At 57.8% G+C, this 23,066-nt stretch overlaps 1 protein-coding gene across 3 annotated transcripts; it reads left to right on the top strand.

Moving 5' to 3' along the window:
• The first annotated feature begins 494 nt into the window (after positions 1-494).
• LOC309449685 (killer cell lectin-like receptor subfamily B member 1B allele C) lies at positions 495-21,876 on the top strand. 3 transcript variants are annotated; one of them, XM_082071984.1, is made up of 13 exons: positions 495-1,298; positions 1,990-2,449; positions 2,688-2,771; positions 3,000-3,178; positions 3,420-3,520; positions 3,678-3,910; positions 4,704-4,805; positions 6,276-6,494; positions 7,378-7,473; positions 8,361-8,489; positions 8,690-8,844; positions 9,052-9,167; positions 19,946-20,203. In XM_082071984.1, the coding sequence occupies exons 6-13, from the start codon at positions 3,874-3,876 to the stop codon at positions 20,070-20,072; spliced, it is 981 nt and encodes a 326-aa protein (XP_081928110.1). In that variant the 5' UTR covers positions 495-1,298; positions 1,990-2,449; positions 2,688-2,771; positions 3,000-3,178; positions 3,420-3,520; positions 3,678-3,873; the 3' UTR covers positions 20,073-20,203. The 3 variants fall into 3 exon arrangements, with proteins under 3 accessions (XP_081928110.1, XP_081928112.1, XP_081928111.1); XM_082071986.1 differs by lacking the exons at positions 495-1,298; positions 1,990-2,449; positions 2,688-2,771; ... (8 more) ...; positions 9,052-9,167; positions 19,946-20,203 and adding exons at positions 16,970-17,188; positions 18,074-18,169; positions 19,059-19,187; ... (1 more) ...; positions 19,750-19,865; positions 21,420-21,876; XM_082071985.1 differs by lacking the exons at positions 495-1,298; positions 1,990-2,449; positions 2,688-2,771; ... (7 more) ...; positions 8,690-8,844; positions 9,052-9,167 and adding exons at positions 16,970-17,188; positions 18,074-18,169; positions 19,059-19,187; positions 19,388-19,542; positions 19,750-19,865.
• Positions 21,877-23,066: the final 1,190 nt, after the last annotated feature.

Genomic DNA, 23,066 nt, shown 5'->3' with positions numbered 1-23,066 from the left:
CGGGGTCTGGGCACGAAGGCTGCTCGTGAACTTTCTAAGCTTTGGCCCAGCGTGCTGCACTGGCCGGGGTTCAGACTGCTGGGTTTCCGCCCAAAAGGGCCTCTAGACAGGAAACAGCATCGCTCCGATTGGCTCTCTCAGCCCGCCATTCCTCATTCTCACCTGCTGATTGGCCGGAGCGCTGGGGTTTTCAGCAGCTGGCACCGCTTCCATCTCACCAGCGTTTCAGCGGCTGTGACAGGAGCGGCCTGAGGAGCTGCTGGGCCAGGTAGGGAGCTCCGGTCGGTGGGAAGGGGGACGGTCCCAGCACAGCCTGGGCGGGGGGTGCAGGAGAGGAGGGTTGGGGGCCAAGGGCCGGGCCCTGAGCTCCCTGGTTCCTGTTGGTGCTGCCGGGGCTCTGCAGAGGGGTTGGTGCTGAAGGGGCCTGGCTGGTTGCCCTCCCCATGTTCCTCCATTTCCCACCTTTCTCTGGTGCTGGGGTGGGGAGGGGCTGCTTGTGGCTTCCCCTGTCCCCTCTGCAGGAGTTGGTGTGTGCAGGCTGAGAAGACAGAGTCAGTTTCCAAGAAGCTGTGTCTGATTTCGGTTTCCATTTGCTTACTCAAACTCTTTCCTGCTTGCTCTCACTGTTCTGTTTGCTCTCACAAACATCCTTTTCCTCCAGGCACTTTCCAGCCGCTCTTCCCCAGCTGCAGCGTTCATGGGGTTGTTGTGACCCAAGTGCAGGACCCAGTACTTGGCCTTGTTGAACCTCAGACAATTGGCCTCAGCCCATCGATCCAGATCCCTCTGTAGAGCCTCCTGCCCTCCAGCAGATGAGCACTGCAGCCAACTTGGTGTCCCCTCTGAACTCACTGAGGGTGCACTCGATCCCCTCATCCAGATCACTCATAAAGAGATTAAACACAACTGGCCCCAACACTGAGCCCTGTGGACACCACTCGTGACCGGCCACCAGCTGGATTTGGCTCCATTCACCACAGCTCTTTGGCCCGGCTCTCCAGCCAGTTCTTTACCCATTGCAGATACACCGTCCAGGCCATGAGCTGCAGCTTCTCCAGGAGATGCTGTGGGATATGGTGTGAAAGGCTTTACTGAAGTCTTGGTTGTCTTGTATGTGCTGAGTGAAGCCACTTAGGGCAATCTGCTCCAAGATCTTCCCTGGCACCGAGGTCAGACTGACAGGCCTGTAATTCCCCGGATCCTCCTTCTGACTCTTGTTGTTGTTGGGTGTCACATTTGCCAACTGCCAGTGAACTAGGACCTCCCCAGTTAGCCAGGACTGTGGTAAAAGTGGCTTGGTGAGCACCTGCGCCAGCTCCCTCAGAACCCTCAGGTGGATCCGATCTGACCCCAGAGATTTGTGTGTCCATTTCCCCTTGGGTTATTTGGAGCTGCTTGCACAAGCCCACGGGAGCAGCTCTGGGTTACTCGTCCTGTCCTCTTGGGCAAGTGGAGCCTGTTTTGCAGTTTGCTGGTGTTGGCATTTTCATGGGCAGGACAGTGAGCTTGGGCTGAAGTGAGCGTTGGTTTCTGTTTTGATATATGAGCCCAGGGCTATGTCAGATAAGTGGGGAAAAGTAGAAATTGCAGGCATGTATTAGTTCCTTGCAGATCTGCCTTGCTCCCTGCCCTGACTTCAGTCTTTCTCCTAATCACCCCATGAGCAGCTTTGCTCAGGCCCCTTTCCTGCCATCACCCCCAGGATAACTGAGCTTCCAGTCCCTTGTTGACTCCAAAGGCTCAAAGTCTCACCCCAGCTTGGGGTGCTGGGGCTGGTGGTGTGATGAGCAGAGGAGGGCTCAGCAGATGTGTTGGGGGGATCCTGGACCCCCTGTTTCCATGGCCGGGCCCCTGCTGGTGGTGGAGTGGGGGATGAGCGGTGGGAAGGGGACGGTCCCAGCACAGCCTGGGCAGGGGGGTGCAGGGTGGGAAGGGTTGGGGGCCAAGGGCTGGGCCCTGAGCTCACAGTCTCCCTGTTTGTGTCCCCAGGTGCTGGCAACTGGCTCCAGTGTCACCGTCAGAGCAGGGACAGGGCGGGGCTGTGCTGACAGCACCTTGCAGAACCTGGTTATCATCACAGGACAGTGGCTGATACTTGAAATCAGCTGTGCCAGCTGTCTGGTAACAGAAATAAACATCCTGATCTACTGTGTTCTCATGTTCTCTGTGCTCTCCCAGTACGAAGGTAACAGTTGTGGTCAGAAAACTACACCTGGGCCTGGCTGGAAATCGTTTTTACCCCTGGAGATAATGCCTTGGGTTGAAGATTTCACTACTTACAAGGAAAGAGGTTCCCCGTCTCGTTTCCCTGTGGGACAAGGGGAGAAGAACAGGTTCTGTGACACAGATGGGAATGTGGACGACCCCCTGGGTCCCCAGTGCGGATGGGTGTCCCGCCACCCAGAGCTGCCTGGGCAGACAGACAAAGGGACGGGCAGAGGACGTGTGGGTGAGTGCAGGGCCGCCCCTGTGGCCTGTCGGGAGGGGACAGTGTCCTGTGGCAGTGTCACCCCACAAGGACTGGGGCTGGCAAGTGTGAGGCTTCTTCCAGCTGTCTGGGGGGTGAAACAGGCTGGGGGTCCCTCCTGCCTTCCCTGGGCAGCTGGGGTGGGGGTGGCGGGGACACAGGGGCTGTGCCTGCTCTGGGACAGCAGCGTCCTCACTGCCGGTGGCTTTTCCTCCTCCAGGCGGGCGGTGCGTGCTCCATGCAGTGTGTGTCCTGGTTCTGGTTCTGCTCCTGGGTTTGCTGGTGGCTGTTGCTGCGCTGTCAGGTGAGGGAGCAGCGGCTGCCTCCGTCCGTCCCTGGGTGCAGAGCCGTGTGTGCCGCCGGCAGCCCAGCCGGGCTGTTCCCCTGGGGTGTCTGCTCCCTGGGGTCCCTGGCAGCAAAGGGGGGATCCCCGCGGGGGGAGCCCGGGGCTGCCTCCTTCCCTGCCCCCCGGAGCCGTGTGCCCTGGTCCCCGGGGAGCGGAATCCTCTGAGCTTCTCCCTTCCCTCTGCAGCAGGAAGAGCTGGAGCGAGAGCGGCTGCGGTGCTGGGCTGTCCTGACGGCTGGGTTGGGTACCGCAATGTCTGCTACTACCTGTCGAGCAGGGAGCAGGAGGGGAGCTGGGAGTGGAGCCAGGAACGATGCTCCTCGCTCGGGACCTCACTGGCTGTGCTGGAGAGGGAGTGGGAAATGGTGAGTGAGGGGCGGCTGTGGGTGTGTGGGGTGCAGGGGGTGTGGGTTGGGCGCAGAGCTGCGGCAGAGCAGGACCAACCCGGCCAGCCGGGCTGGGGAGCTCCTGCAGGAGCTCTGGAGCTTGGCGGAGCAGCCGTTGGGTGGGAGCTGCTGCCGTCCCAGGGCCTGGCGTGGGGCTGGGACAGGGACTCGCTGGGGCGGCAGCAGCTCCTGACTCTGGGCTTCTCTCTTTCCTGCCCAGGAGTTTCTCTCACGCCTCAGGGGCAACATTGATTACTGGCTTGGGCTGCGGAGACGGGACGGGCGGCTGCAGTGGGTGAACGGCAGCAGCTTCAACCACACGTGAGTCCCGTTGCGAGCCAGGGCCGTGGGGAGACCGTCCTGCGGTGGGACGTGGCTGTGGGGACTGTCCCGTGCAGGCAGCCCTTGTCCCCTCCTGCTGCCTGAGGGGACAGCCGCTCCCCCAGGGTGCCAGCGCTGTCTGTGCTTCTTGTCGCAGGTACCTGGTGTACGACCAAGGCGAGTGTGCGTTTTTGAATGGCCTTGGTGTTGTGAGTTCAAGCTGCTCACAGCTCCGGCCGTATCTCTGCAGCAAGCCCCAAGCCATCATGTGAAAGAGAGGATGGAGAAAGGACCTTCTCCATGCTGCTGCCTCCACAGCTTCACCTCTTCCAGCAGCACAGCGTGACCTGGGGATGTTCTTCCCTCAGCTGCAGCTCTGGATTTCTCCAGGTCTCAGTAACAACTCGCTGCCCAGTCTCAAGGAGAGGGACCTGCAGGAGGGGCAGACCCCGGGGATGGTGATATCTGACTGTATGGATTGGGAGCCTGGGTTGCACACGGAACTGGTTTCTTTCTCCTGGGCCCACTGCAGCACTCATCTTGCTTTTCTAACAATTCCACTGAATCTGCTTTTGCACTGTGGTGATGGAGCTCGAGGTGCTGCTGCCAGATGAGATGGGCGCAGGGAGCTTGGCCAAGGTCCCCAACCCTGTGCTGGGACGTGAAGTGACCTCGTGTGGCACCTGTTACTAATATAGACCCTGTTGCTGTTTTTTTGCTATTTTTTGTAATTAAAACATGGTAAATAATCATCCTCTAAGTGCTTGTTGAAAGCCACTGTTCTCCCCATCAGCCCTTGTGTTCCTGCGTACGGGGGCTTGTGTGCCGCCCCCCCAGAAGCTGCTGCCGCAGGAGCCCCAGCAGCAGCTGAACGCAGCCGTGGGCGTTGGGGACAAACCCACCTGCTGGTGGGTGAACAGCCCTCCCCGCGTCCCCTGGAGCGGTGGCTGTGCGGGACGGCCCTTCCCAGTGCTCCCAGTCCGTCCATCCTTGGGCTTTCCAGTTGGGGCAGATTCCAGCAGGGCTGGGGATTCTGTTGGGACAGCCCAGCCCTTTTTTCTTCCTTAGCTGGGAAAACCCTATTTGTGGAGGCTTCTGCCATGGGCAGAGGTTCCTCTTTCTTCTTCCCTGTTCTTCTTCCCCATGACATTTGTTTGTTTTGTTTTTATTTCCCTTCCCGTAGCACTCACATCTCTTCACTTCCTCACGACCTTTGTCCCATTCAGGCTGAGAGTCCAGCTCAAAGAGAGAGAATCCCGCACATCAGAGCCGGGTTCAGGCTGCGGTGGGTGAAAAGTGGGAGGCGTAGGATCACATCCCCCTTTTTGAGGCGCCTTTTCCCCCGGGTCAGGGTTGCTCTGGCTTTTTGGGGCTGCAGCAGCTCAATATGACCTTGATGGACGTGGCAGCTGTGACGAGCTGCCCTTCTCATCGCACCTTTTGATGCTGTGAACCGCAGCCCCCCCTTTTTCATAAGGGACACAGCACAGTCAGCTCAGGCTGTCAGCTCTGCAGCATCTCTGGGAGCTCGGCTTTTGTTGCGTTGCCTCTGTGCAGTCAGATTAGATGCAGAAAAGCCTTTAAAACCTGCAGACCTTTAAACTAAAGTGTGTGTTGCTGGTCGAGAAGCCGCAACCCTTCCTGTGTTTTATGTTTCTCGAAATTTCCTAATATATCTCCGCAGAGTTTTCTCTACCTGCTCTGGTCGCAATCGAGCCCCTTCCGTGTGCTCACATTGCCCAGGCTGGAAACCACTTTCCCCTAAAAAGGGATAAATACCTAATTTGGGGCTGTTTCAACAGGTCCTGACAGTTTGTTTTTTCCTCTCATTGGGGTTGAAAAATCCTCGCATGGGATTTCTTCCTCGGTGCAGAAAAAGATGAGCGAATCTTCCAAAGAAACCAGTAAACGTGTCATTTCCCACCTTTATATTTTCTATAAGTTTGGGGCTGTGTTTTCATTTCTGACCTTCCCCGCCCTTCAGTTGCTCCAGTCCCGGTTCCCAAAGGGAGCAGCTGAGTGTCTCTTGGAAATGCCTTGAAAACAAGGAACGAAGAGAAACAGCTTGATTTCTTGAGCTTTTGGGGCCATTTTCCATCTTTCCCCTCCAAGGGCTCATTTCTAACCCCTTGTTTCCAGAGTCTCCCGGGTTTTTTTGGCAAAGCAGCAAAATGGTGATGTGCTTTAAACCCAGGCTGGAAAACCAGTGAAATTACAGGGAAATTGGTAAAAGTGGCGATGCTGGGATAGGTTTGGGTGGGGAGAAGCAGCGACTGAGGCAAGAAAACACCTTTCGAGCAGCCGAAGGGAGGAGATAAGGGTGGAACGGATCTGGTTTTATTTATTTCATAAAAATCCCGATTCTCGCAATCCTGGTAGGAACATTCTGGGAGGTCGCGGATCATTCTCGCCACGACACCTTATTTCTCGTGCAAAATGACCCATTTGGACAGAGCGGAGCAAAGTCTGGAATGGCCCATTTGCCCAACTGTGGTCTTGGGTTTGTTTGCCCCTTTTTTCAATTGTTCAAGGTGTCTTGTTTGGTACCTTAGAAGAATATGGCTCAACTTTGAATAGAAAAGGCTTAATGTTGTCAGGAGCTGCTTCCGTTGATGAGACAAACACATTTTCCCTGGCTTAATTCAGCACAAACAGCATAAAGTTTCGTTTTCGGGCTGACCAGCGCATCGCATGCGGTTTCTTGCAACCTCGCTGCGCTTGCCGAGCGCTCAGAGGCTCTTACTTCTCCCCGCAGAGCTCTGGCCTGGAGAGGAACTTGTGGAGATAAACCAGAGGAGCAAAAAACCGCAGAAAAGCCGGTTTTCTCAGGGCTGGATGGGCCCCGTTGCAGCCAGAGGCACCGCTGGTGATCCTCCCGCCTCTCCCGCTATGGCCGAGGAAATTGTCTATGCTGACCTGAATATCAGGTCTGGAAGGGGCAGCAGGAAAGTGCATTCGCTTCCTCAACCTGGCAGTAAGTGCATTGCGGGTTTTTTGGGGGATATTTACTTTCTGGCTGTGGTTGTGCTGGGAGGCTCCTGCCCCCCAAGCGGGAAGGGAAGGGCCCGTGGCTGTGGTGAGTGATGGAGGATCCCGTCTGCTCTTTGGGATTCCTTCAGTAGTTTTCTCTTGAAATGGTTTTAGGGTTTATTTGAAATGGGGTCAGTGTTGCCCGAGTCCTACCAGGACCTTTGAAATGCTGCTTTTGTGCCCGCGGCCACCACGTTGTCCCCTTACACCTCCCTCCCCCTTCCTCCTGCGCCTGCTCTGCCTGCAGCGAAGGTTTAACTCCTGCTCTTTCCCCTCTGGAAGAGATCTCTGCGTGGTGACGGCATCTTCAGGCAGCTTCCCACAATGTCTTTTCTTTGCAAGAATTCCATGATTTGCACCAAACACCCCCCTTTTGAGCTCAAAGGACTCTGCCAGACCCACCACCTGATGTTAAGGTGGAGTCGGATGTTCCTCCTTTGCTGTTTGATTCCGAAGCAGATGACGAACCTTTGCTGGTCCAGGTGAGCTCTGGCTTTGGCCAGAAGCATCATCCTGCCCTCCCATCTTGGTCCACCTCTACCCTTGCCTTCTAGTGACTTTACAACATCCAGGAAATTGCCAATTCTTGCATATCTGGGTAGAACCAACACAACTTCATCACGCGCATCTTTTCCCCAGCACCAGCAGGGTCGGAGGAGGGTGGCAATGGCAAAACATGGACAACCGACCAAAGCTGTAGAACAACCAGCAGCAGCACCACAGAGGGATTTTGGGGAGGAAAGAGCCCGAATCTGCACTGCAGGTCTGGCTGGCTGGATGCGGGGCTGGGACAGGGCTTTTCTGCCAACAACTCCTTTCCCTTGCAGCATCGAGCTGTCCCCGGTGGCACCGAGCGGCTCTCTGCGCCGGCTGGACCGGGAACCTTGTCCTCGGGGTGGCCCTGGTGGCGATGGGATGCTCGTGTGAGTAGATCTGCTTGTTGGCACGGGGACAACCAAAGGACGATCCGGAGAGGGGACCATCCGAAGAGAGGGTCCCTGCTCCGGGGGTGCTGGCTCAGGTGCTTGTGTAGGAGGCAAATCTGCTTTTTATGAGCTGTGGCTTTTATCAGAATTTCATAGAGCTGGTGGGTGGAGGAGACTTGGTTATTTTGGTTGGCCAGCGAGACGAAAACCACTGGAAACTTCTCAGCTGTGGCAGGGTGAGGATTTGACACCCTGGGGCCGAGCTCAGGGTCACACACAGCCCTGTTGGAATGAGTTTTGTGCCGGGTGTGATGTTGCTGGTGGCACCTGTTGCTGCCCTGACGCACAGCAGCCCGAAGGGGTCGGAAGGTGGTGCAGAGCCCCTCACCCTTGCGCCAGGCCCCTCTGGGCTGCACAGCTGGGGCTGGCACAGCTGGTTTGTGCACTAGAGGCCATTTCCGCAGCGGTCAGAGGCTCCCGGGCTCTCTGCAGCCGGCCGGGCTGATGGCTCCGTATCTCATGCTCCATCTCGCGCAGGGTGCAGGGGCCACATCCTGTTGGCAGTGCAGAGCAGCAGCGGGTGAAGGCGGTTGCAGGCGCGGGGCTGAGCTCAGAGGTGGGGACCCCGTCCCCAAAACGGGGAGTCTGCTCTGGGCTGGGGCCCCGAGGCTGGTTCCCACCCCCATGAGATGCTCAGATGGAGGCCTGGGCTGAGCTGAGACCACAGGAAGGGTGAGGGGCCTGGAGGGCTCCGAGCACCCACTTTGTGTGAGGATCCAGCCCAGACGCTTCCCTGCAGCCCGCGGGGACCAGTGCACGTAGATCTCGGTGCTATCGTGCCTGGGGAGCCCGTCCCTCTCCCCTGCTCGCTCCGTCCCTTGCAGTTCTGCACCAGCAGCCGGAGAACCCAGAAAGCTGCAAAAACGGGAGCGGGAACGCAGGAGATGGCAACAGCACCCTGGAGAAGATCCGCTCAGAGCTGCGGAGAGAGCTTTGCTTGCCAAATCTGCAAGGTAACGCCAACCACAACGCATCTCCACACTGTCTGCTTTCCCAAAACCCTGCAGCACCCCCAAACTGGAGAAGCAAGTGAAGCTCAGGCCATCCCCATGTTCCTGGGGAGCCAGCAGCACTTAAACACTTGTCCTTCTTTGGATGGGCAGGGGACAAGGTGGCTTCTTGGTGGCTGAAGATGGCACTGCCTGTCTTTCAGAGGCTGGGGGGTGCAAGATCTGCCCCGGGGGCTGGATGGCGAGTGGGACCAAGTGCTTTTGGGTTGCTGACGAGATGCGCTCGTGGAGCGAGAGCCGGGGGGACTGTGCGAGTCGGGGGGCCGAGCTGCTGATGCTGAGGGACGAGGATGAGCTGGTAAAGGGACCGATGGCATCGGTGATGTGGGACGGGTCCCGGGGCTCAGCACCCACCCCTGTGCACAAACCTCTGCGGAGCCTTGGCCGGTGTCAGCGTGGGGGACACTGGTGGGGCTCGGGGCTGCGTGGGGACAGGCTGGAGCCTGTTTTGGGATGGCGATCAGTGACACATCAGTGTCACCACCTGTCCTCTCCCCTGACACAGGATTTCCTAAACCAAATCATTGGGAAACCCAGCAGCTACTTCTGGATCGGCCTCTTCTACCCCTCTGATGGGAAGGACTGGACTTGGCTGAATGGCTCCCACGTGGACTGGAACCGGTGAGCGCTTGGGGTGCGATGGGTGTCGGGATGGGGGCACCCCAGGGACCCTCGTGCTGTGACACAGGATCTTCCTGCAGCTTCAGGTTCTGGCTGGGCAGTTGGTCTACAGGAAACTGTGGGGTGCTGAAGGGGAACAGCATCACGTCTCAAAGCTGCAGCTCGGGATCTCACTGGATCTGCCAGAAAGAAGCCACCCAGCTCTGAGGGGGCGTGGGGGGCACAAAATGGGCCAACAGCAGGAGAGGCACCTGGGAACGGGCCAGGATCAGGCCCTCGGTGGGGGCTGCGGTCCTGGCATTGCTCAACAGATCTGCACCAATTAATTATGACGTTAATTTGGCTCCGTGTGGTGTTTCCAAGCAAGTTTGCTCACGGGGAGGGGTGGAAGGAGCATCCTGCTGTACCAGAGAAGGTTCCTCGTGCACACCCGCCCTCGTGCACACCCTCGTGCACACTGTACCCATCCCTTTCTGTCCAGGGGGGAGGATTAAGAAGAAATAAAGCAATCCAAAGGTAAACGCGCGGCAGGTGAACTGCTGCGAGGCAGCGCCTGGGCCAGACCCAAGGAGCGCGAACACCCAGAGCCCAGTTTGCTGACCCGCGGAGGGGACAGGGGACATGGACATGGGGGTGGCTGCAAGTCTGAGCCACAGCTGCCACATCGGGGTGACGGGGAGGAGATAAGAGCATCTCCCTATAGAATAAACCTCCAAAAATAGCGCAAACCTCCCAAAACGGTTTCCCCAGCTCAGAGCGAGCGGCGAAGCTTGGCGGGACTGCCCCATGTGCTGCGCGGTCTGAACTGGGTGCCTGGGGGTGGGTGGGCTGGGAGCACTGGGAAGGGCCGTTTGCAGCAGCCCTGGTGTCACGCAGCCCCCTCGTTGCTCTCGCGGGGGACACGGGGAGGTTTGTTCACCCTCCAGCCAGCTCGGGTTCGTCCCCAGCAGCCCCACGGCTGCTTTCGGCTGCTTCTGGGGGGATCAGGACTTGGGGGGCCCCCAGAGCCCCGTAACGCAGCCTTGGGTGAGGGAACACACCCTGTGGGACACTGGGACATCCCGAGCTCCTCCCGCCTGCAGCGATTCCTCCCACAATCAAAACAGGAGGTTTGTGCCAGAGAGAAGAGAAACCAGCATCTTTATCAGGTACAACCTGTTGCTTTTTCCATGTGAGGCACGGAACCTGACACACCAATGTGATGTTCACAGAGTTCACTTTATTGCCGGACCGGGCCAGCCTTATAGCAAAGCTGCCCTGTCCACACGCCTTACAACAATGTGATGGGTTGTAACTCGTGCTATACAATAACGTGATAGGCTGCATGTACTGTCCACGCGCTCTGCACGCGTGTGTCCGGCGATTGCTCACTCATCGTTACCTTCTCATGGTGCTCCTTTAGTTTCTTTTCTCTCTGGCTTCACCTCTCAGCCAGGCTGGCGACAACCCCAACCCCCGGGGTGGGGCTCTACCACTAAATCAACTCTTCCTCTCCAGCCTATAAATAGTTGTGTTTGCTGGCTTTGGCTTCTTTCCCTCTGCCAGCGCGGCCTCTGAGAACTCCCTCTGAGGGATTAAAAACAGGTTTCCGCCCAAATATCGCCTTTAGACAGGAAACAGCATCGCTCCGATTGGCTCTCTCGCCCGCCACTCCTCATTCTCACCTGCTGATTGGCCGGAGCGCTGGGGTTTCCAGCAGCTGGCACCGCCGCCATCTCTTAAGAGCGGGACAGCGGCTGTGACGGGAGCGGCCTGAGGAGCTGCTGGGGTCAGGTGGGGAGCTCCGGTCGGTGGGAAGGGGGACGGTCCCAGCACAGCCTGGGCGGGGGGTGCAGGAGAGGAGGGTTGGGGGCCAAGGGCCGGGCCCTGAGCTCCCTGGTTCCTGTTGGTGCTGCCGGGGCTCTGCAGAGGGGTTGGTGCTGAAGGGGCCTGGCTGGTTGCTCTCCCCATGTTCCTCCATTTCCCACCTTTCTCTGGTGCTGGGGTGGGGAGGGGCTGCTTGTGGCTTCCCCTGTCCCCTCTGCAGGAGTTGGTGTGTGCAGGCTGAGAGGACAGAGTCACTTTCCCAGAAGCTGGGTCTGATTTTGGTTTCCATTTGCTTACTCAAACTGTTTCCTGCTTGCTCTCACTGTTCTGTTTGCTCTCACAAACATCCTTTTCCTCCAGGCACTTTCCAGCCGCTCTTCCCCAGCTGCAGCGTTCATGGGGTTGTTGTGACCCAAGTGCAGGACCCAGCACTTGGCCTTGTTGAACCTCAGACAATTGGCCTCAGCCCATCGATCCAGATCCCTCTGTAGAGCCTCCTGCCCTCCAGCAGATCAGCACTGCAGCCAACTTGGTGTCCCCTCTGACCTCACTGAGGGTGCACTCGATCCCCTCATCCAGATCACTGATACAGAGATTAAACAGAACTGGCCCCAATACTGAGCCCTGTGGACACCACTCGTGACCGGCCACCAGCTGGATTTGGCTCCATTCACCACAGCTCTTTGGGCCCGGCTCTCCAGCCAGTTCTTTACCCATTGCAGATACACCGTCCAGGCCATGAGCTGCAGCTTCTCCAGGAGATGCTGTGGGATATGGTGTGAAAGGCTTTACTGAAGTCTTGGTTGTCTTGTATGTGCTGAGTGAAGCCACTTAGGGCAATCTGCTCCAAGATCTTCCCTGGCACCGAGGTCAGACTGACAGGCCTGTAATTCCCCGGATCCTCCTTCTGACTCTTGTTGTTGTTGGGTGTCACATTTGCCAACTGCCAGTGAACTAGGACCTCCCCACTTAGCCAGGACTGTGGTAAAAGTGGCTTGGTGAGCACCTGCGCCAGCTCCCTCAGAACCCTCAGGTGGATCCGATCTGACTCCAGAGATTTGTGTGTCCATTTCCCCTTGGGTTATTTGGAGCTGCTTGCACAAGCCCACGGGAGCAGCTCTGGGTTACTCGTCCTGTCCTCTTGGGCAAGGGGAGCCTGTTTTGCAGTTTGCTGGTGTTGGCATTTTCATGGGCAGGACAGTGAGCTTGGGCTTCAGCAGCTGAAGTGAGTGTTGGTTTCTGTTCTGATATATGAGCCCAGGGCTATGTCAGATAAGTGGGGAAAAGTAGAAGTTGCAGGCCTGTATTAGTTCCTTGCAGACCTGCCTTACTCCCTGCCCTGACTTCAGTCTTTCTCCTAATCACCCCATGAGCAGCTTTGCTCAGGCCCCTTTCCTGCCATCACCCCCAGGATAACTGAGCTTCCAGTCCCTTGTTGACTCCAAAGGCTCAAAGTCTCACCCCAGCTTGGGGTGCTGGGGCTGGTGGTGTGATGAGCAGAGGAGGGCTCAGCAGATGTGTTGGGGGGACCCTGGACCCCCTGTTCCCATGGCCGGGCCCCTGCTGGTGGTGGAGTGGGGGATGAGCGATGGGAAGGGGGTGTTCCCAGCACAGCCTGGGCAGGGGGGTGCAGGGTGGGAAGGGTTGGGGGCCAAGGGCTGGGCCCTGAGCTCACTGTCTCTCTGTTTGTGTCCCCAGGTGCTGGCAACTGGCTCCAGTGTCACCCTTAGAGCAGGGACAGGGGAGGTTTGTGCTGACAGCACCTTGCTGAGCCTGGTTATCATCACAGGACAGTGGCTGATACTTGAAATCAGCTGTGCCAGCTGTCTGGTAACAGAAATAAACATCCTGATCTACTGTGTTCTCATGTTCTCTGCACTATCCCAGTACGAAGGTAACAGTTGTGGTCAGAAAACTACATCTGGGCCTGGCTGGAAATCGTTTTTACCCCTGAAGATAATGCATTGGGTCGAAGATTCCACTACTTACAAGGAAGGAGGTTCCCCGTGTTGTTTGCCTGTGGGACAAGGGGAGAAGAACAGCTTCTGTGACACAGATGGGAATGTGGACGAGCCCCTGGGTCCCCAGTGCGGATGGGTGTCCCGCCAGCCAGAGCTGCCTGGGCAGACAGACAAAGGGACGGGCAGAGGACGTGTGGGTGAGTGCAGGGCCGCCCCTGTGGCCTGTCGGGGGGGGACAGTGTCCTGTGGCAGTGTCACCCCACAAGGACTGGGGCTGGCAAGTGTGAGGCTTCTTCCAGCTGTCTGGGGGGTGAAACAGGCTGGGGGTCCCTCCTGCCTTCCCTGGGCAGCTGGGGTGGGGGTGGCGGGGACACAGGGGCTGTGCCTGCTCTGGGACAGCAGCGTCCTCACTGCCGGTGGCTTTTCCTCCTCCAGGCGGGCGGTGCGTGCGCCGTGCAGTGTGGGTCCTGGTTCTGGTTCTGCTCCTGGGTTTGCTGGTGGCTGTTGCTGCGCTGTCAGGTGAGGGAGCAGCGGCTGCCTCCGTCCGTCCCTGGGTGCAGAGCCGTGTGTGCCGCCGGCAGCCCAGCCGGGCTGTTCCCCTGGGGTGTCTGCTCCCTGGGGTCCCTGGCAGCAAAGGGGGGATCCCCGCGGGGGGAGCCCGGGGCTGCCTCCTTCCCTGCCCCCCGGAGCCGTGTGCCCTGGTCCCTGGGGAGCAGAATCCTCTGAGCTTCTCCCTTCCCTCTGCAGCAGGAAGAGCTGGAGCGAGAGCGGCTGCGGTGCTGGGCTGTCCTGACGACTGGGTTGGGTACCGCAAGGTCTGCTACTACCTGTCGAGCATGGAGCAGGAGGGGGACTGGGATTGGAGCCAGGAACGGTGCTCCTCGCTCGGGGCCTCGCTGGCTGTGCTGGAGAGGGAGTGGGAAACGGTGAGTGAGGGGCGGCTGTGGGTGTGTGGGGTGCAGGGGGTGTGGGTTGGGCGCAGAGCTGCGGCAGAGCAGGACCAACCCGGCCAGCCGGGCTGGGGAGCTCAGGCAGGAGCTCTGGAGCTTGGCGGAGCAGCCGTTGGGTGGGAGCTGCTGCCGTCCCAGGGCCTGGCGTGGGGCTGGGACAGGGACTCGCTGGGGCGGCAGCAGCTCCTGACTCTGGGCTTCTCTCTTTCCTGCCCAGGAGTTTCTCTCACGCCTCAGGGGCAACATTGATTACTGGCTTGGGCTGCGGAGACGGGACGGGCGGCTGCAGTGGGTGAACGGCAACAGCTTCAACCACACGTGAGTCCCGTTGCGAGCCAGGGCCGTGGGGAGACCGTCCTGGGTGGGACGTGGCTGTGGGGACTGTCCCGTGCAGGCAGCCCTTGTCCCCTCCTGCTGCCTGAGGGGACAGCCGCTCCCCAGGGTGCCAGCGCTGTCTGTGCTTCTTGTCGCAGGTACCCGGTGTACGACCAAGGCGAGTGTGCGTTTTTGGATGGCCGTGGAGTTGTGAGTTCAAGCTGCTCACGGCTCCGGCCGTATCTCTGCAGCAAGCCCCAAGCCATCATGTGAAAGAGAGGGTGGAGAAAGGACCTTCTCCATGCTGGGACCTCCACAGCTTCACCTCTTCCAGCAGCACAGCGTGACCTGGGGATGTTCTTCCCTCACTGCAGCTCTGGATTTCTCCAGGTCTCAGTAACAACTCGCTGCCCGGTCTCAAGGAGAGGGACCTGCAGGAGGGGCAGACCCCGGGGATGGTGATATCTGGCTGTGTGGATTGGGAGCCTGGGTTGCACATGGAACTGGTTTCTTTCTCCTGGGCCCAGTGCAGCACTCATCTTGCTTTTCTCACAATTCCCCTGAATCTGCTTTTGCACTGTGGTGATGGAGCTCGAGGTGCTGCTGCCAGATGAGATGGGCGCAGGGAGCTCGGCCCATCTCCCCAACCCTGTGCTGGGACGTGAAGTGAGCTCCTGTGGCACCTGTTAACTGATCCAGACCCTGTTGCTGTTTTTTTGCTATTTATTTTTAAATTAAAACATGGTAAATAATCAGGTGTGTCCCTTCTGTTCCTCAAAGTGCTTGTTGAAAGCCACTGTTCTCCCCATCAGCCCTTGTGTTCCTGCGTACGGGGGCTTGTGTGCCGCCCCCCCCAGAAGCTGCTGCCGCAGGAGCCCCAGCAGCAGCTGAAAGCAGCCGTGGGTGTTGGGGACAAACCCACCTGCTGGTGGGTGAACAGCCCTCCCTGCGTCCCCTGGAGCGGTGGCTGTGCGGGACGGCCCTTCCCAGTGCTCCCAGTCCGTCCATCCTTGGGCTTTCCAGTCGGGGCAGATTCCAGCAGGGCTGGGGATGCTGTTGGGACAGTCTCAGCCCTTTTTTCTTCCTTAGCTGGGAAAACCCTATTTGTGGAGGCTTCTGCCATGGGCAGAGGTTCCTCTCTCTTATTTTTCTTCCCCATGACATTTGTTTGTTTTGTTTTTATTTCCCTTCCCGTAGCACTCACATCCCTTTACTTCATCTTGACCTTTGCCCCATTCAGGCTGAGAGTCCAGGTCAAAGAGAGAGAATCCTGCACATCAGAGCCGGGTTCAGGCTGCGGTGGGTGAAAAGTGGGAGGCGTAGGATCACATCCCCCTTTTTGAGGCGCCTTTTCCCCCGGGTCAGGGTTGCTCTGGCTTTTTGGGGCTGCAGCAGCTCAATATGACCTTGATGGACGTGGCAGCTGTGACGAGCTGCCCTTTTCATCGCACCTTTTGATGCTGTGAACCGCAGCCCCCCCTTTTTCATAAGGGACACAGCACAGTCAGCTCAGGCTGTCAGCTCTGCAGCATCTCTGGGAGCTCGGCTTTTGTTGCGTTGCCTCTGTGCAGTCAGATTAGATGCAGAAAAGCCTTTAAAACCTGCAGACCTTTAAACTAAAGTGTGTGTTGCTGGTCGAGAAGCCGCAACCCTTCCTGTGTTTGATGTTTCTCAAAATTTCCTAATATATCTCCGCAGGGTTTTCTCTACCTGCTCTGGTCGCAATCGAGCCCCTTCCGTGTGCTCACATTGCCCAGGCTGGAAACCACTTTCCCCTAAAAAGGGATAAATACCTAATTTGGGGCTGTTTCTATAGGTCCTGACAGTTTGTTTTTTCCTCTCATTGGGGCTGAAAAATCCTCGCATGGGATTTCTTCCTCGGTGCAGAAAAAGATGAGCGAATCTTCCAAAGAAACCAGTAAACGTGTCATTTCCCACCTTTATGTTTTCTATAAGTTTGGGGCTGTGTTTTCATTTCTGACCTTCCCCGCCCTTCAGTTGCTCCAGTCCCGGTTCCCAAAGGGAGCAGCTGAGTGTCTCTTGGAAATGCCTTGAAAACAAGGAACGAAGAGAAACAGCTTGATTTCTTGAGCTTTTTGGGCCATTTTCCATCTTTCCCCTCCAAGGGCTCATTTCTAACCCCTTGTTTCCAGAGTCTCCCGGGTTTTTTTGGCAAAGCAGCAAAATGGTGATGTGCTTTAAACCCAGGCTGGAAAACCAGTGAAATTACAGGGAAATTGGTAAAAGGGGCGATGCTGGGATAGGTTTGGGTGGGGAGAAGCAGCGACCGAGGCAAGAAAACACCTTTCGAGCAGCTGAAGGGAGGAGATAAGGGTGGAATGGATCTGGTTTTATTTATTTCATAAAAATCCCGATTCTCGCAATCCTGGTAGGAACATTCTGGGAGGTCGCGGATCATTCTCGCCACGACACCTTATTTCTCGTGCAAAATGACCCATTTGGACAGAGCGGAGCAAAGTCTGGAACGGCCCATTTGCCAAACTGTGGATCTGGGGTTTGTTTGCGCCTTTTTTCAATTATTCAAGGTGTCTTGTTTGGTACCTTAGAAGAATATGGCTCAACTTTCAATAGAAAAGGCTTAATGTTGTCAGGAGCTGCTTCCCTTGATGAGACAAACACATTTTCCCTGGCTTAATTCAGCACAAACGGCGTGAGGTTTCGTTTTCGGGCTGACCAGCGCATCGCATGCGCTTTCTTGCACCCTCGCTGCGCTTGCCGAGCGCTCAGAGGCTCTTACTTCTCCCCGCAGAGCTCTGGCCTGGAAAGGAACTTGTGGAGATAAACCAGAGGAGCGAAAAACCGCAGAAAAGCCGGTTTTCTCAGGGCTGGATGGGCCCCGTTGCAGCCAGAGGCACCGCTGGTGATCCTCCCGCCTCTCCCGCTATGGCCGAGGAAATTGTCTATGCTGACCTGAATATCAGGTCTGGAAGGGGCAGCAGGAAAGTGCATTCGCTTCCTCAACCTGGCAGTAAGTGCATTGAGGGGTTTTTTGGGGGATATTTACTTTCTGGCTGTGGTTGTGCTGGGAGGCTCCTGCCCCCCAAGTGGGAAGGGAAGGGCCCGTGGCTGTGGTGAGTGATGGAGGATCCCGTCTGCTCTTTGGGATTCCTTCAGTAGTTTTCTCTTGCAATGGTTTTAGGGTTTATTTGAAATGGGGTCAGTGTTGCCCGAATCCTACCAGGACCTTTGAAATGCTGCTTTTCTGCCCGCGGCCACCACGTTGTCCCCTTACACCTCCCTCCCCCTTCCTCCTGCGCCTGCTCTGCCTGCAGCGAAGGTTTAACTCCTGCTCTTTCCCCTCTGGAAGAGATCTCTGCGTGCTGACGGCATCTTCAGGCAGCTTCCCACAATGTCTTTTCTTTGCAAGAATTCCATGATTTGCACCAAACACCCCCCTTTTGAGCTCAAAGGACTCTGCCAGACCCACCACCTGATGTTAAGATGGAATCGGATGTTCCTCCTTTGCTGTTTGATTCCGAAGCAGATGACGAACCTTTGCTGGTCCAGGAGAGCTCTGGCTTTGGCCAGAAGCATCATCCTGCCCTCCCATCTTGGTCCACCTCTACCCTTGGCTTCTAGTGACTTTACAACATCCAGGAAATTGCCAATTCTTGCATATCTGGGTAGAACCAACACAACTTCATCACGCGCATCTTTTCCCCAGCACCAGCAGGGTCGGGAGGAGGGTGGCAATGGCAAAACATGGACAACCGACCAAAGCTGTAGAACAACCAGCAGCAGCACCACAGAGGGATTTTGGGGAGGAAAGAGCCCGAATCTGCGCTGCAGGTCTGGCTGGCTGGATGCGGGGCTGGGACAGGGCTTTTCTGCCAACAACTCCTTTCCCTTGCAGCATCGAGCTGTCCCCGGTGGCACCGAGCGGCTCTCTGCGCCGGCTGGACCGGGAACCTTGTCCTCGGGGTGGCCCTGGTGGCAATGGGATGCTCGTGTGAGTAGATCTGCTTGTTGGCTCAGGGACAACCAAAGGACAATCCGGAGAGGGGACCATCCGAAGAGAGGGTCCCTGCTCCGGGGGTGCTGGCTCAGGTGCTTGTGTAGGAGGCAAATCTGCTTTTTATGAGCTGTGGCTTTTATCAGAATTTCATAGAGCTGGTGGGTGGAGGAGACTTGGCTATTTTGGTTGGCCAGCGAGACGAAAACCACTGGAAACTTCTCAGCTGTGGCAGGGTGAGGATTTGACACCCTGGGGCCGAGCTCAGGGTCACACGCAGCCCTGTTGGAATGAGTTTTGTGCCGGGTGTGATGTTGCTGGTGGCACCTGTTGCTGCCTGACCCACGGCACCCCCGAAGGGGGTCGGAAGGTGGTGCAGAGCCCCTCACCCTTGCGCCAGGCCCCTCTGGGCTGCACAGCTGGGGCTGGCACAGCTGGGTTGTGCACTAGAGGCCATTTCCGCAGCGGTCAGAGGCTCCCGGGCTCTCTGCAGCCGGCCGGGCTGATGGCTCCGTATCTCATGCTCCATCTCGCGCAGGGTGCAGGGGCCACATCCTGTTGGCAGCGCAAAGCAGCAGCGGGTGAAGGCGGTTGCAGGCGCGGGGCTGAGCTCAGAGGTGGGGACCCCGTACCCAAAACGGGGAGTCTGCTCTGGGCTGGGGCCCCGAGGCTGGTTCCCACCCCCATGAGATGCTCAGATGGAGGCCTGGGCTGAGCTGAGACCACAGGAAGGGTGAGGGGGGCTGGAGGGCTCCGAGCACCCACTTTGTGTGAGGATCCAGCCCAGACGCTTCCCTGCAGCCCGCGGGGACCAGTGCACGTAGATCTCGGTGGTATCGTGCCTGGGGAGCCCGTCCCTCTCCCCTGCTCGCTCCGTCCCTTGCAGTTCTGCACCAGCAGCCGGAGAACCCAGGAAGCTGCAAAAACGGGAGCGGGAACGCAGGAGATGGCAACAGCACCCTGGAGAAGATCCGCTCAGAGCTGCGGAAAGAGCTTTGCTTGCCAAACCTGCAAGGTAACGCCAACCACAACGCATCTCCACACTGTCTGCTTTCCCCAAACCCTGCAGCACCCCCAAACTGGAGAAGCAAGTGAAGCTCAGGCCATCCCCGTGTTCCTGGGGAGCCAGCAGGACTTAAACACTTGTCCTTCTTTGGATGGGCAGGGGACAAGGTGGCTTCTTGGTGGCTGAAGATGGCACTGCCTGTCTTTCAGAGGCTGGGGGGTGCAAGATCTGCCCCGGGGGCTGGATGGCGAATGGGACCAAGTGCTTTTGGGCTGCTGACGAGATGCGCTCGTGGAGCGAGAGCCGGGGGGACTGTGCGAGTCGGGGGGCCGAGCTGCTGATGCCGAGGGACGAGGACGAGCTGGTAAAGGGACCGATGGCATCGGGGATGTGGGACGGGTCCCGGGGCTCAGCACCCACCCCTGTGCACAAACCTCTGCGGAGCCTTGGCCGGTGTCAGTGTGGGGGACACTGGTGGGGCTCGGGGCTGCGTGGGGACAGGCTGGAGCCTGTTTTGGGATGGCGATCAGTGATACATCAGTGTCACCACCTGCCCTCTCCCCCGACACAGGATTTCCTAAACCAAATCATTGGGAAACCCAGCAGCTACTTCTGGATCGGCCTCTCCCTCCCCTCTGATGGGAAGGACTGGACTTGGCTGAACGGCTCCTGCGTGGACTGGAACCGGTGAGCGCTTGGGGTGCGATGGGTGTCGGGATGGGGGCACCCCAGGGACCCTCGTGCTGTGACACAGGATCTTCCTGCAGCCCCGCGTTCTTGCTGAGCCTTTGGTATGGAGAAAGCTGTGGGGTGCTGAAGGGGAACATCATCATGTCTCAAAGCTGCAGCACGGGATCTCCCTGGATCTGCCAGAAAGAAGCCATCCAGCTCTGAGGGGTCGGGGGGGGCACAAAATGGGCGAACAGCAGGAGAGACACCTGGGAACGGGCCAGGATCAGGCCCTCGGTGGGGGCTGCGGTCCTGGCATTGCTCAGCAGATCTGCACCAATTAATTATGACGTTAATTTGGCTCCGTGTGGTGTCTCCAAGCAAGTTTGCTCACGGGGAGGGGTGGAAGGAGCATCCTGCTGTACCAGAGAAGCCTCCTCGTGCACACCCTCGTGCACACCCTCGTGCACACTGTACCCATCCCTTTCTGTCCAGGGGGAGGATTAAGAAGAAATAAAGCAATCCAAAGGTAAACGCGCGGCAGGTGAACTGCTGCGAGGCAGCGCCTGGGCCAGACCCAAGGAGCGCGAACACCCAGAGCCCAGTTTGCTGACCCGCGGAGGGGACAGGGGACATGGACATGGGGGTGGCTGCAAGTCTGAGCCACAGCTGCCACATCGGGGTGACGGGGAGGAGATAAGAGCATCTCCCTATAGAATAAACCTCCAAAAATAGCGCAAACCTCCCAAAACGGTTTCCCCAGCTCCGAGCGAGCGGCGAAGCTCGGCGGGACTGCCCCATGTGCTGCGCGGTCTGAACTGGGTGCCTGGGGGTGGGTGGACTGGGAGCACTGGGAAGGGCCGTTTGCAGCAGCCCTGGTGTCACGCAGCCCCCTCGTTGCTCTCGCGGGGGACACGGGGAGGTTTGTTCACCCTCCAGCCAGCTCGGGTTCGTCCCCAGCAGCCCCACGGCTGCTTTCGGCTGCTTCTGGGGGGATCAGGACTTGGGGGGCCCCCAGAGCCCCATGATGCAGCCTTGGGTGAGGGAACACACCCTGCGGGACACTGGGACATCCCGAGCTCCTCCCGCCTGCAGCGATTCCTCCCACAATCAAAACAGGAGGTTTGTGCCAGAGAGAAGAGAAACCAGCATCTTTATCAGGTACAACCTGTTGCTTTTTCCATGCGAGGCACGGAACCTGACACACCAATGTGATGTTCACAGAGTTCACTTTATTGCCGGACCGGGCCAGCCTTATAGCAAAGCTGCCCTGTCCACACGCCTTACAACAATGTCATGGGTTGTAACTCGTGCTATACAATAACGTGATAGGCTGCCTGTACTGTCCACGCGCTCTGCACGCGTGTGTCCGGCGATTGCTCACTCATCGTTACCTTCTCATGGTGCTCCTTTAGTTTCTTTTCTCTCTGGCTTCACCTCTCAGCCAGGCTGGCGACAGCCCCAACCCGCCGGGGTGGGGCTCTACCACTAAATCAACTCTTCCTCTCCAGCCTATAAATAGTTGTGTTTGCTGGCTTTGGTTCCAGCAGTGACTATGGCATCTGCTTGCAGTTCGTGTTTCATACTGACTTTGGAAAGGAAACCGAGTGCTTCGCAAGGTTAAGTGGCCTTGGCTGGGGAACCGACCTGCGATCACAGGCTGCTCCCTCCTTCCCGCTGCTTTGGTCTCAGCTCAAGGGCTCTAAGTGGCAGTTTCGGGCCACACAGATGTCACCCCCTCAAATCCCATCTTCCTGTGCATCCTGTGACAGCGCTTGGTCACGCTCACAGCACAAACATATCCTCCCCAGCCAAAACGCGGGTGGATCGGCAGCGTCCCGCGCTCGGCACGGGCAGGACCTGTGGGACGTGCACAGTTCTGGATCCAGTGGGCAGATTCCCCAGTGCTCTTAACAAGGACAAGGACAGAGGCTGAGGAATAGCTCCGGCAAATCTTGTTCCCGTGAGTTTCTCAGCCAACGCGGCTCACTGAGAGCCTGCGGTTGACTCATTACACAAACCTTTCCCCCAAAAGGCATTTTTTATTAAAATGAGTTACAGGAAATAATTTCTATAGTCTCCTCTTCCTGTTTGCTTGCACAGTGTCTCCTGGTGGTCGTGGGGTGGCCGGGGTCTGGGCACGAAGGCTGCTCGTGAACTTTCTCACCTTTGGCCCAGCGTGCTGCACTGGCCGGGGTTCAGACTGCTGGGTTGTTCAGAACTGGGTTGCAGTCCGTTCTCGTTATCTCGCCCACTCAAGGATGCTCCTGGGTGCAGCAAAACCTACCTTTGCAGAGTAAGGGTTCTTAACGGAGCTAGACGCTTGCTATGTGATTCACTCTGTCAGTGCGGCCCCTGAGAATTCCCTCTGAGGGATTAAAAAGAGGTTTCCGCCCAAAATCGCTCCGATTGGCTCTCTCGCGCGCCACTCCTCATTCTCACGTGCTGATTGGGCGGAGCGCTGGGGTTCTCAGCAGCTGGCACCGCCTCCATCTCTTCACAGCGGGACAGCGGCTGTGACGGGAGCGGCCTGAGGAGCTGCTGGGGCGGGTAGGGAGCTCCGGTCGGTGGGAAGGGGGACGGTCCCAGCACAGCCTGGGCGGGGGGTGCAGGAGAGGAGGGTTGGGGGCCAAGGGCCGGGCCCTGTGCTCCCCGAGCCCGCTGCCCGTGTTACCGTCAGAGCAGGGACAGGGCCGGCTGCACCTTCCTGACCCTGGTTATCATCACAGGACAGTGGATGGTACTTGAAATCAGCTGTACCAGGTTACAAAAATAAACATCCTGATCTACTGTGTTCTCATCATGTTCTCTGTGCTCTCCCAGTACGAAGGTAACAGTTGTGGTCAGAAAGCTGCATCCAGGCTTGGCTGGAAATCGTTTTTGCCAGTGGAGACAAGACCTTGGGTTGAAGATTCCACTACTTACAAGGAAAGAGGTTCCCCGTCTCGTTTCCCTGTGGGACAAGGGGAGAAGAACAGGGTCTGTGACACAGATGGGAATGTGGACGAGCCCCTGGGTCCCCAGTGCGGATGGGTGTCCCGCCACCCAGAGCTGCCTGGGCAGACGGACAAAGGGACGGGCAGAGGACGTGTGGCTGAGTGCAGGGCCGCCCCTGTGGCCTGTCGGGAGGGGACAGTGTCCTGTGGCAGTGTCACCCCACAAGGACTGGGGCTGGCAGGTGTGAGGCTTCTTCCAGCTGTCTGGGGGTGAAACAGGCTG

The sequence above is a fragment of the Streptopelia decaocto genome (assembly GCF_964273445.1).
Source record: "Streptopelia decaocto genome assembly, chromosome: 24".
Lineage (NCBI taxonomy): Eukaryota > Metazoa > Chordata > Aves > Columbiformes > Columbidae > Streptopelia > Streptopelia decaocto.
This window is presented reverse-complemented; position numbering and strand designations above follow the sequence as displayed.